Raw genomic sequence first — 13,078 nt, forward strand, 5'->3', positions numbered from 1 at the left:
TGGTAGGAAGCATTGGTACCACTTGGTGGTAAGATCGGAAGGCGCTTCTTCTCTGGATCTTTTTTTTTTTCTTTTTCTATTTTTTGGGTAGAAATCTTCTTGGGAAGCTGTATAGAAATGCATTTTCATGTCCCAATAATGCTTAGGCACAAGTTAGAAAACCGCTGACTGTCCGTAAAATGTCAGCACATCACGTTATTAAAAAAAAAATGCCATTCGGAATCGCGGCGTGTGTGTGATCGGCGAGGACACGCGGGCATCGGCGCGGGGCGCAGCCATTCCTCGAGGTCTACGCAAAACCCTGAAGTTCTGCCCTGTAAATGCAGCGCTCGGGAACAGCGGGGACTTGTTCACTCGGCTCTCACTAGGGTCCAACGCGTTTATACATCACACGCTACCTTTACACCTGGCTAAGCGCCAATCCCCGACAGTCCTACACGGAGTGGGGGTGTGGTGGGGGCGGGGAGAGGTGGGGGCGCAGGAGCCTGCTGCCTAGGATGCATGGATGCAGCTGCTGAGCATGCGCGCGCGTGCGCCAGGCGGCCGCCCCGCCCTCCGGCCAGCCACCGCGCCAGCACTCCTTCGGCTGGACAGAAGCCGCAGCTCCCTCCCGCAGGGGCGTGCTGACGTCATCTGGGCGTGGTGCTGACTCTGGCGGGGGAGGAGGGTCCGGATGCGCAGCCGCGGTACCCTGGGGACGTCGGGGAGAGCTTAATGGGACTGGTTGGGTCCCCAGTTTGGAGTTTCCAGAGCAGCTCTTCGTTGGTGCGGCTCAGTCTCTTCTTCTCCTGGGTTTCTTTCTCCACGTACTCCTGGAGATTGGCGTTTTCCTCCGACAGTTGTCTGTGTGGGGGACAGTGACAGTCAGGCAGCAAGCCGGGGCATGGCGCTGATGGGTCAGGGGAAGGGGAGGCCGCCATGGCCAGCATCGAGAACGCGGAGGAGGCTGGTCAGGGACTAAGTTAGTCGGCACATACTGTGTCTGTCTGTCTGTCTGCCTGCCTGCCTGCCTGTCTGTCTGTCTGTCTGTCTGTCTGTCTGTCTGTTCCTCTCCTGTATTTATTGCCAGATTCTCTCTGTCAGCCCAAGGAACTTGAAAATCCTCTGCTGGATCAGGAGAGGCACCCAGCGTCCTGATCACAGGAGCCAAGGCCAGAGGGTGAACAGAGGACGAGGAACACAGGGTGGGTGTGTGGGCATCTGGGAGGTGGGAATCGGCTCTGGCTGTGGTATAGGGTGGTGGCAGCTGTCAGGCAACTGGGGACGCCTTCTCTGGTCTCCGGCCTATGATCCTGGGCACATGCCTTCAAGACAGCAGCTGTCTACCCTGTTACAGACGCTGGCCTGTGACCACTCTTCTTGCTGGATCATGAGCCTAGAGGACACGGCCAAGACTCTAGCATTCCAGCCTGGCACCCACCATGTAATACACCCTTGGTTGATGTTTACGAACAAAGGATGTTGAACGCAAATCAAACAGTGCTCTCTTCCTTCTGTCATGAAGCTTGAGTTGCTAATAGAGCCTTTGAGGAACTGAAAAATACTCTCGTCCATACCACTGGACAGTCTGGTGTTCCCCCAAAGTCACCCACCCCTCTGGGACAAAGCTTGCTCTTTTAGGAGTTTATCTTGCATAGCCCTGGGGCTTGTGCCTCTCCTGTGTGCTCCCTGTCTCTCAGTCTGAGAGTTCATGGAGGCTGGTAAACAGCCTGGAGCAAGGATGAAGAGACCTGCCATCCCCAACACAATCTTTCCATATGCCTCTGAGGAGGGAACAAGATGCTGGCACTAAAGGCTCAGTGAGTGTGGCAGTCACTCCATGTGCATATTGTGGGTGTAAGAGCATGTATGACTGTTAATAGTAGTATAGTCCAAGAAAGTGTGTTAGCATGCAAGCACAAGGATGTGTGTGTGTGTGTGTGTGTGTTGTGTGTGTGTGTGTGTGTGTTTGCTGGTACTGTAGCTTGAATTCAGGGCCTGGGAACTATCCCTTAGGTTTTTTGCTTAAGGCTAGTGCTCTACTTCTGAGCCTCAGCTTTCTTCCAGCTTTTTTTGGTGGTTAATTGGAGATAAGAGTCTTCACGACTCTCCTGCCCAGCCTGGCTTTGAGTCACAATTCTCAGAACTCAGACATGGGCTACCATAGCCTGGCCCAGGAGGGCACCTGAGAATGATTGTGTGTGCATGCACGGATGTATGCGTATATGACTGCATGCTCAAGTGTGCCCGAAGAGGATGCTATGCCATGGATGCATGGAGAAGCCCAGGCCACGGTTCAAGCCTGGCTCAGCCCTGGAGCTGGGTGAGGAACGCTACTGCTGCTTTCACTGGACTTGCAGTTCTAGAAGTCAGGGCTGAAGGGACAGGTTGGGGAAATGGTGGGTTTCTGCGAGCTGAAGGGGAGGTGGTGCCATTTTGCTGTGTTTCTCCTTTGCCTGGAACTGCTTCTCTTCTCATCTTTCTGGAAAGAACTCTCAGCCCCTTCCAGTGCTGCCATTGCTCACTGCCTGCATTTCCCTGGGAGTGGGGGACCCGCATGGTGCACAGTCAAGACACAGGCTAAGTAGCACAGGGCTGTGCTTTCCTTTTGGTCCTGTGGGAGATGTCAAAAAAGGGATACAGGGACACCTCACAGCTCAATGTGAGGCAGATTGGCTATAAGAGGTTCAAGGGCAAAGTTACTTGAAGGGCAACATGTGTTCTATAAACACAGATGCCAGGCCCACCTACCTGGTGACCACCGTGTTCTGGTCAATCCTGGCTTTGAGGTCTTCATTCTGCTGCTGGAGAACTTGGATCTTTTCTTCCAGGATAATGTTCTTTTCCGCCTAGGAAGAAGACAGCAGGTTAAGAAATTCTCAGCAAGGCCACAGGGTCTGTGGTGACCAATGTCCTTGGCTTCTTTACTTGGGGGGAATCATCAAGGATAGCATTTTACAAAGAGTAGTTTGCAATGAACAGCTCCACTTCTGGCTTTTTGGTGGTTAATTGATAAAAAAAAATAAGAGTCTCATGAGCTTTCTTGCCCTTTTGGACTGCAATCCTCAGATCTCAGCCTCCTGAGCAGCTAAGATGTCAGGGGTGAACCATTGGCACCCGACATTCTTTTTACAGTGAGTGTACCAGGTCACTGCCATTGTTAGGGACAAGCTATGAACACTTTTGGTCCTCAGCCCTTTGGTTCTTCCAAAAGGTCATCTACAAGGTTGAGGGTATGTGTACACGTTAGGTATATGGAAGTAAGTATGTGTACATGTGCAAGCATGAGAGTAGGTGTGAGTGATCATGAGGGTGTGGTCAGTGTCCCTGGACAGGCAGGCCCATACCAGCCTATTCAGACTTCTAGATTAATGGAAGGAAGGGAAGGAAAATAATGTGGACACATGTCTTTCTTAGAGGCTCTGGGCAGCCAGGACACAAAGCCAAGAATCTTGGATCTTTGGGAAGCTCTCCTTTGCTTTGCAGAACAAGGAAGCAATTTTTATTATGTTTATTATATTATTATTTTATTTTGTACCAGTACTAGGGTTTAAAGTCAGGACCTGGGCATGGTCCCTTAGCTTTTTCACTCAAGGCTAATGTTCAAACACTTAAGCCACAGCTCTACATCTGGCTTTTCGCTGGTTAACTGGAGATAAGGAATCTCTTGGATTTATCTGTTCAGGCTGGTTTTGAACCAGGAACCTGGCTTTATTGTATAGTTTTCCTTAATGCCCACATTTCCCTTTTATAGTACCAAAAGTCCATTTAAAAAACAATCATCAGGGGCAAAGGAAGGCTACGTAGGCACTGTGCCCTCCTCCATACAAAAGAGGTCTGTCATGCTCCTCACCTTGGACTCCATCCTGGACTTTGAGCCTCATGTTGGGGGTGAAACCTATAGCTACTTTTTCCTATGGAGCGAGCATCCTTGCCTTGTTGTCAGGTGCTCAGCCAGAAGCTAACAGGAAGGACCAGTGAGAACATGAGGCTTATTGTGAACTAACTGCCGTGTCTGGAATCTACCCTCCAAGGCCATGGTATAAGGAGATACGGACTGGGGAGGTGGTTAGGGCATGAGAGTGTAGCACCTACCACAGAGATTTGTGTACTTATAAAGCAGAAGCCCATGCAGCAGTGGCGTCCACTAGACACTCTGTGGAAAATGAACTATACAACTTGTGGGTGGGAATGGGAGGGAAAACTGGGAGAGAATGAGGGATGGAATGACATGGTCCAGAAAGAAATGTACTCATTACCTAACTTATGTAACTCTTACCCCTCTGTATACCTATCACCTTTATAATAACAATAAAAATAAAATAAAAAACCCCACAGAACTCCAGAGTGCTCTCCTGCCCTTTCTTTTAAAAAAAAAATGTTGATAAGTTTTTTTTTATTTTGAAAATACCATACAGAGGGGTTACAATTACATGAGCAAGGTAATAAGTACATTTCTTATCAAGCATTGTTGCCTCCTCCTTTGTTTTCCCCCTACCATCCCTGCCTTCCCATCTCCACGACTACTCCCTCACAAAGTTATAAAGTTCATTTTTCGACATAGCATCTTGTACATCTCATTGTTGCAATGGGTCCACCTGTATCCCTATTTAAACAATTTGTTTTTTCCCTTCTGCTCCTCAAATCATAACATCAAATAACAGTGAAAACAGGGGTTATACCATGGGGAAGGGATATAAAAAGAAAAAAAATCACCTTATAAATATGTTAGAAACAATAGCAAGAAAGAAAAAACCACTTGTGTCCTTATCTTGGGGTTCCTTTCATCTAACATCGTCTTATCTGACCTTTTCTGCTTGCCTCAGACATATACTAGTCATTGCAAATAAGGGAAACCACAGGACCTATGTTTCTTTGGGCCTGGCTTACTTCACTTAATATAATTTTTTCCAAGTCTTTCCATTTCCTAACAAATGGGGCAATGTCATTCTTCTAATGGAGGCACAGAATTCCATTGTGTATATATACCACATTTTCTTGATCCATTCATTTACTGAGGGGCATCTGGGTTGGTTCCATATCTTATCTACAGTAAATAATGCTTCAATAAACATAGTTGTGCTGGTAGCTTTAGTATGGTCTTGTTTGTGATTGGTACTGGCACAAGAAGAGACCTCAGGACCAATGGAATAGAATTGAAAACCCAGAAAGGAATCTACAGACCTATAGCCATCTAATCTTCGATAAGGGAGCTAAAAAAGTAGAATGGAAGAAAGGCAGCCTCTTCAGTAAATGGTGTTGGCAAAATTGGTCAGTCACTTGTAGAAAACTAAAGCTAGATCCTTATATATCACCCTGCACCAGAATCAACTCCAAACGGATCAAAGACCTCTAAGTGAAAGCAGACATCCTGAAAACATTACAGGATGGAATAGGAGAAACCCTAGGTCTCCTTGGCACAGGCTGAAATTTTCTTAATAGAAATCAAAGAAAGGTTGGACAAATGGGATGGCAGGAAGTTGCAGAGCTTCTGCATGGCAAAGGACATAGCTAGCAAGATCAATAGAAAGCCCACGGATTGGGAGAAGATCTTCAGTAGCCATACAACAGACAAGGGTCTCATATCTAAAAGATACCTGGAACTCAAAAAATTAAATCTTCCAACAACAAATCCTCAAAGAAACAATTGCCAATAAATAAACCGGCTAAAGACTTACAGAGAAACTTCTCTGAAGAGGAAAGAGGGATAGCCAATAGACACACGAAGAAATGCTCAACCTCCCTAGCCATAAAAGAAATGCAAAGCAAAACAACATTTAGATACCACCTCACCCCAGTTAGAATGGCTATAATCAAGAACTCTAATAACAACAGATGCTGGAGGGAATGTGGCCAAAACAACCTTACTGCATTGTTGGTGGGAGTGTAAAATTGTTCAATCACTTTGGAAAGCAGTATGGAGGTTCCTCAAAAGACTCCACATAGAGCTCCCTTATGACCTAGTAATCCCACTTTTGGGCATTTACCGGAATGATCCTGCCCTTTCTACCATGTGAAAATTTGAAGCACAGGGCCAGGGCTCCTTTTAGGTTTGGGTACTCATTACCTGTAGCTGAGTCTCTACACCTTCCCTGGGCCTCCACCTTGCCTCTGTAAAATAGTACTAGACCCCAGGTGCACTGTTGTAAAAGATAAACACCTTGCACACAGTAAGGATGGATGTTTCCTCGTGCCAGCTCTCCACACTTCCTCCAGGAAGAGGGGTGACACAGCACTTCCACAAGAGTACTGGAGCCAAGCAAAGATGAGGTCAGCCAGATGGCCAGACGGTCCCCCGAATTGGACAAAAAGATGCCACCTCTGAGATTCCTTATTAGCACTCATAGTTTTGTTAGATGTACCTCAAAGCTCAGCTAGGGCCTTTTCATTCTTGTGTGTGTGTGTGTGACACACACACACACACACACACACACACACACATGTAATAAGGCTTGAACTCAAAGCCCTGAGCACTGTCCCTTAGCTTTTATACTCAAGACTGATGCTCTGCCACTTGAGCCACAGCTCTACTTCTAGTTTTGTGCTGGTTAACAGACTTTTCTGCCTGGGCTGGCTTTGAACCATGATCTTCAGATCTTAGCCTCCTGAGTGGCTAGGATTACCAGCATGAGCCACCAGTGCCCAGCTCAGCTAGGGATTTGCTGCTCATGTGTGAGCCATGGGTGGGAAGAAGGCATTCGTCACTGGATACCGCCATCCATGCCATGCTTGGGGGAAATCTCAGGGTAGTCACTCTCTCGGGCAAGCTGACCAACTTACCAGCTTTTCCAACTCAACAATCCTCTTTTCCTGCTGGTGTATTTGCTGATTCTTCATCTCTAACACCTGCTTCAGACTCTTCATATCTTCTTCCAAGTGCTGATAAGGGGCCAGCGCAATCTACCAGGGAGAGAGCAGCGACTGTGGGCCAAGTTTCCAGCCAAGCTCAGTGTCACCTGATCTAGCTCAGTGTGGCTCTGAGCAGCTCCCTGGAGAGTGGCTGGGGCAGTACAGTAAGGGACCCTAAGTGACCGCGAGGCTCTCTGCATCCTTAAAAGAACCCCCCCCCCACTACTTTCCCACCGACAGCTCCCTACAAATCCAGCTGGAGGGAGGAGGAGTGAGAAGCGGCCCTCATCCACTGGAAGACCTGGATTCTAGAAATGTCATACTATTTCAGATAAACCATATTAATATATTTAGTGTATTTCAACAGAAGAAATTCCCCCTGTCTATCATTCAGCATTAGCTGGGCATCACATATTTTTAGGCAGAAATAGTACGTTTGATGGAAGGAGATTTTCCAGACTTTCTTTTGGGGGAGGTGTAGGAGGGGGTGGGAATTCTCTTCAACTTTCTAACTCACTCATTGCTTAGACAGTACTGTTCCAGGCCAGCCTAACACACTGTTGGGGAAATGGGGGGTGGGGTGGTAGGCTGGCCCAGCCATAGTGAAGTTTCCAGGGGTGCGCCTCCTAGGAGCCCTGGAACTTTGTGTATTGACACACACAGCAGGTCAATGGAAAGAGCCACAGCTGGGGTCTGTCTCAGGACAGGTGCTGACATTATTTAAAGCACCCAACGAGATGACCAGCTGTCGCTTCATAGCAGATCAGCATGGAGGCCTCATCCTTGAGGCCTGCAGATGAAGTGAGGCCCTGGCTGGGGCGCTGGGTGGCTTGGACAGCAGCTTCTACCTCTAGCTGTTCCTCAGTGTTTTTCCTCAAAGCCTCCTCAAAGCGCTGGGCGCGGTCCCGCAGGCACTGGCTCTGGAAGGTCAGTGTGTCCACCTGGTCCTGTAAGCAATGACAAGAGACAGCGGAGATGGGACCTGGGAAGCTGGGGAGACAGTGCTGTCCATCTTACAGTGGGGTTCTTTCCAAGGTCTTTCCTAGGGCCTGGCTAATAAACAGGGGACATTTTAGCTCCTTGGTTGGCAGTGCCTTCTTTTGCTAGGCCCCTCTTGTTTTCAGTTCACTGATGGCCTACTGTTAGCCTTTCTGGCCCTGGGGCTAGGTCTCATGGCCCTGATTGGAGCTGCCCTGTGACTTGAACCACCCAGGGTCATCATCTCAGTTTAAAGCTTCTCCCTGTTAGAGTGCTACCCCCTAGCTCCAAGCACACTCCCAACATGCGTGTATGGCGCTGCAGTAGGAATGCCTGAGGGACACCAAGCCCTTTCCTCAGTTCCCAGGGCAGAGGGGACTGCACAGACCCCTTCTTTCACATCCTCAAATCACAGTGCTTGTCATCTTGAATGAGGCGTGGTGGTCCCTTTAAACACTTGATGCCTAAGGAGCATCATTTCTTCACCATGGAGTCCCTCACGCGAAGGATCCCAAACTTCTTGGCCCAACTATTCTATTTCAGAAATACTAAAATACAGGAAACTAGAGCTTACATTGCCCCCTTCCCCTCCAGGAAATCTTCTGGCAAGAGAAATGGCCTCATTCCGGCAAAACAAATAGTAGAAGCAGGATAATGCAAAGTCTGTAACTCTGCACACGGACACAAGGGATGATTGAGGCGTTGTCTTCATTCATCGTGGCTGAGGGCCCACAGCTTAGAAATCTCCCCAAGCAGGATCCCTTTGCCTTTGCTTTGCTTCCTTCCAATTACTCTCCTCTCCCCTCCCCTCCTCTCCTCTCCTCTCTTCTTCTCTCCTGTCTCTTCCCCTCCCTTCCCTTTCCCTCCCCTCTTCTCTTTTTCTTCCTTCTTTCTCTTCTCTTTCCCTCTTCTCTTCTTCCTTCTCTTCTCTTCCACTTTCCCTTCCCTCTCCTTCCCTTCTTCCCCTTCCTTTTCCTTCCTTTGTCTCCTTCCCTCCATTTCCCTCCCCTGTCCCTCTTCAATTACATTGTGCAAACACACGGATATTAAGGTTGAACTCAGGGCCTGAGCACCGTGCCTTAACTTTTTTCTGCTCAAAGTGCTCTACCACTTGAGCCACAGCTCCTCTTATATAGCTTTTTGCCAGTTAATTGGAGATAAGAATCTCTCCAATTAATCTGCTCAGTCTTCAGATCTCAGTCTCCCAAGTAGCTAGGATTGCAGGCATGAACTCCAGATGATTGGCCACTCCTAAACTTTTGACCTGTGCACTCAGTGGCTGGGATGGTGGTATCTGCACATGCCTGGCTTCTTTCCTAGCAGGGCAGTCTCTCTGTGATGCACAAAGCCAGGAGGAAGTGAGCCATTCTGGGAGAAGGCTGATTTTCTGTCTATCTATTCCAGCCATGGGAATTATCTTCCACAATTTACAGACACTTTACAGACAACTTACAGATACTTATTGCTTGGGTAATACGTCAGTGAGACCCCCCTCCCATCTCAACACACAAGCTAGATGTGATAGCTAGTATTTGTAGTCTTGACGAGGCAGAGGCCTAAGTAAGAAGAAATTAAAGCTCAAGAACTTAACTGAAAAATAACCTAAAGTGAAAGGGGCCGGAAATGTGGATCAAATGGTAAACCATCTGCCTAGCAAGTATTAGGTTCAAATCTAAATATTAACAAAACAAGCAAGCAAACATGCAAAAACATTCACCACTGCCAACAATCTAAGATCAGCATTTCTATGGCAAAAAGCTTTCTACAGGCAGTTCCTCCCTGGACGTGGGGTCTGGTACTGATCTTCCACAGAGGCACCTGGCAGAGGGTCTGGAAGGCAGGAGGGAGCTAAGGTGATCTAGGCACCTCTGCATTCTCTTGCTAGAGACCAGCAGGCAGCCAGGCAGCCCCTGGAGCATTTGAGAGCAACTTTTCCTCAGGTGGCAGGTAACTGAAGACCCTTAGACAATTCCCAGAGTATAGGCTGTTAGTTCTGACTTTCACAACTCACCTGGCACCATTCCCTGCCTGGAATGTTCTCTCGCCCACCTCCTCCACTTTCTTCCAACTCCACTGTTACTTCTCTGCTGGCTGATCTCAGAAAGGGCTCAGCAATCCTCCACTTCTGGAGCGTTCATTAGTTGTACCATTCACTCTGTACAAGTGTGACTTGCCTCTTTTGTCTTAACTCTGTGCCTTAGCTCTCTGAGGAGACAGCCAGTCCCTAGAGGCCAGAAGTACATCCTCTATATTTCAGAAGAGGTGCAAAATCAATCTTGTCTCCTTCTTTCCTTCCTTCCTTCCTTCCTTCCTTCCTTCCTTCCTTCCTTCCTTCCTTCTTATTTCCTTCCTTCCTTCCTTTCTCCACTTTTCTTTCTTTCTTTCCTTCTTTGTTTCTCCTTCCTTCCTTCCTTCCTTCCTTCCTTCCTTCCTTCCTTCCTTCCTTCCTTCCTTCCTTCCTTCCTTCCTTCCTTCCTTCCTTCCCTTTCCTTCTTTCTTCCTTTTCTCTTTCTTTCTCTCTTGTTTGTTCCTTCCTTCCTCCATTCATCCTTCCCTCCCTTCTTCCTTTCTTTCTGCTTAGTACTAGGGCTTGAACTCAGGGCCTGGGTGCTGTCCCTTCACTTTTTCACAGTGGTAGAGCCCACACCCACTTCCTGCTTTTATCTGGTTAATTGGAGTCTCATCGACTTTCCTGCCCAGGCTGGCTTTGAATCTTCTATCTCAGCCTCCTAATGTAGGTGGGATTCCACCAGCACCAGCTGTAGATAAGTGGTTCTGCGTGGGACTAATCATGTTCCTGTTACTGCACATCACTGAAGAAAATACTAACCTGCAATGATAGTCGTAGTTTCTCAAAATTTTCTTCTAATTCCTTCTTTTCAAGTTCATGGGTAGATATCAGTTCTGGAGAGAAGATATCAAATTGTCATTAGCATTCTTTAAAGATCTTTGTTAGTATCCATTAGTAACAAAGTATTTGGGGTAGTTTCATTGTGACATTTCTACATATGTATATGATGTACTTTGATAAACTCAGCCCTCCACTTCTCTTCCTCATCCTCCCTCCCTCCTTCTTAAAAGTTTCAATAGCTTCATTGTTCTGTTCTCATACATGTATAACCTGTTTTACTTTCTTGTGTTTCATTTTTTAATATGGTGTACATCACTTGTAGAAGAGGTTTCAGTATGTGATTCACACAGCTATATATTATAATTTAGTCAGATTAGCTCCTCTATTGCTTTCTCTTGCCATATCCCTCCAACTCTATTGTTCAATAGCTTTTAGAGTTTCCTCAATGTCTTCATACATATATACCATGTATCTCTATATTAACCATTCTCCATCATTGAAAATTGGACTTTCTCTTGAAAATTGGACTCTTTTGGCAGACCAGTAGTGATGGCTTTAGTCAATACATATCTCCTTAATATGATAGATTCAAGGCTAAAGAGTCTCCACCATTAGTTTCAGAAGGAGAAGTAAAGAACAAAGAGGAAGGGAAGCTAAGATCACGCACATGCATGAATGTGCATATGCATGCACACTTCTGCGTCCTGCTATACCACAGGCACATACGCATGCTTTTGCATCCCGCTATATTATGAATACTCACATGTACACTTCTGCATGCGGCTCTACCATGGGCACATGTCTGCATCTTGATCGATCATGGGGAACACACACACACACACACACACACACACACACACACACACACTTGTGTGTCCTGCTGTATGCACTGCTGCATCCTGCTATATGATGGACATGGATACACACTGCTTTGAAGTACTATGCTGCTATGCTGAAAGGCAGATTCTCTCCTCACAGTACCCTCTGATGTCCTCACACTGTTCCTAATGGTAACAACTGAGTAATCCACAGCAAATGCCCATTTTCTTCTACCCACAACTTTTCCTTCCCAATGTGAAGTGGCTATCTGGGCCTGAGGAAGATGCTGCCTAAATATTGTGGGCCTGTAGCCACTGCTATGATTGTCAGGCTGCTGGAGAATGCATGGGGTGGAGGAGCTCATGGGGTAGAGGTGCTGGACTCCTTGGTGCTTTGGTAAGAAATACATAGAAGCTGGGGAGAGAGTAAGAGAATTTGGAGGTGAATAACAAAAAAACCTCATTGAGTCTAGGCATGAAGTTGTATAAGGAAACTCACTGGAAGCTATTAAATAATAGAAACATATGGAGGGTCATGGAAAGAGCAACAGACGGGGTTAATATTACTAAACTATATATATATATATATATATATATATATATGTATATATATATATCCATGTAATACCATGGTGAGCCCCCTTTGTACAACTAATACATGCTAATAAAATTCATGACAGGAATTTCCAATCAGTTCTGTTGGGGGGTGGGTATCAGTGAGAGGGTTGAGGAATGGAGAAGGTAAAGGAGGGTGCATATGGTTAAGTATTTTGTATATATGTATGAAAGTAGAATAGGGAAACCTGTTGGAATTGTTTTAAGAAAGGGAAAGGAAAAAGTCAGATGGAGGGTGTGAGATTGGTCTGGGTATATTATATTCATGAATGGAAACATCACAATGAAATCCTACGTACACAAATATATGCTAGTAGAATATAAAAAGAAGAAAGAGGAGGAGGGAAGGAAGAGGAGAAAGCTGGATGCTAGGGGCTCATGACTGTAATCCTAGCTTCTCAGGAGGCTGAGATCTGAGAATCAGTTCACTAGGCTGAATTCTTTCTAATTAAGTAGCAAAAAAGCCAGAAGTAGAGCTATAACTCAAGTAGAGAGCCAGCTTTGAGTGGACAAAGCTGTCAGATTACAAGACCCTGAGTTTAAGCCCCAGTTACCAGCACAAAGAAGAAAAATTGGAGGAGGAGGAGGGAGAGAAGGAGGAGAAAAGGAGGAAGAGGAGGAGGAGGAGGAGATCCCTAGGATTTCTTGAGCAAAGACCCAGTGTCAAGACTCAGACAGAAGGAAGGACTAGTTGAAATGGTTCTTCTTAGAGGGTTTGCAGCAATAGCAATAGTTTGCAAGTGAACTAGAGAGTTATTAAATAAATGGGTTCTATCTTCCTCCAGATATAAGGGTCTTGTTATCTGTGTGAAGCTACACAGTCAATGTATTCTCATGTTCTAACTAGGAGTCTCATTAACTAGTTCGAATCACACACTTGGAGCAGGGGCCTCCCATGGACCAACATTTAGGCATGAGTACAATTAGGAAAAACTTGGTAGTTCTCATTGACACAAGTCTATTAACTAATGGTGGTAATGGCTGCTAA

The 13,078-nt window shown here is 46.4% G+C and overlaps 1 protein-coding gene across 5 annotated transcripts in view; it reads right to left on the bottom strand.

The window, feature by feature from the left end:
- Positions 1–365: 365 nt before the first annotated feature.
- Mtus2 (microtubule associated scaffold protein 2) overlaps positions 366–13,078 on the bottom strand; it is a 577,850-nt gene continuing 565,137 nt past the window's right edge. For all 5 annotated transcript variants that reach the window (XM_070003044.1, XM_070003046.1, XM_070003043.1 and 2 more), the window contains 5 exons: positions 10,637–10,710; positions 7,677–7,775; positions 6,760–6,879; positions 2,731–2,828; positions 366–843 (listed from right to left, as the gene is read on the bottom strand). In XM_070003044.1, coding sequence (XP_069859145.1) covers positions 630–843; positions 2,731–2,828; positions 6,760–6,879; positions 7,677–7,775; positions 10,637–10,710 — 605 coding nt within the window. In that variant the 3' untranslated portion in view covers positions 366–629. The remainder of the gene's footprint in view (positions 844–2,730; positions 2,829–6,759; positions 6,880–7,676; positions 7,776–10,636; positions 10,711–13,078) is intronic.

Source organism: Dipodomys merriami, unplaced genomic scaffold (assembly GCF_024711535.1).
Source record: "Dipodomys merriami isolate MVZ:Mamm:240054 unplaced genomic scaffold, mDipMer1.0.p SCAF_6, whole genome shotgun sequence".
In the NCBI taxonomy this organism is placed as follows: Eukaryota; Metazoa; Chordata; class Mammalia; order Rodentia; family Heteromyidae; genus Dipodomys; species Dipodomys merriami.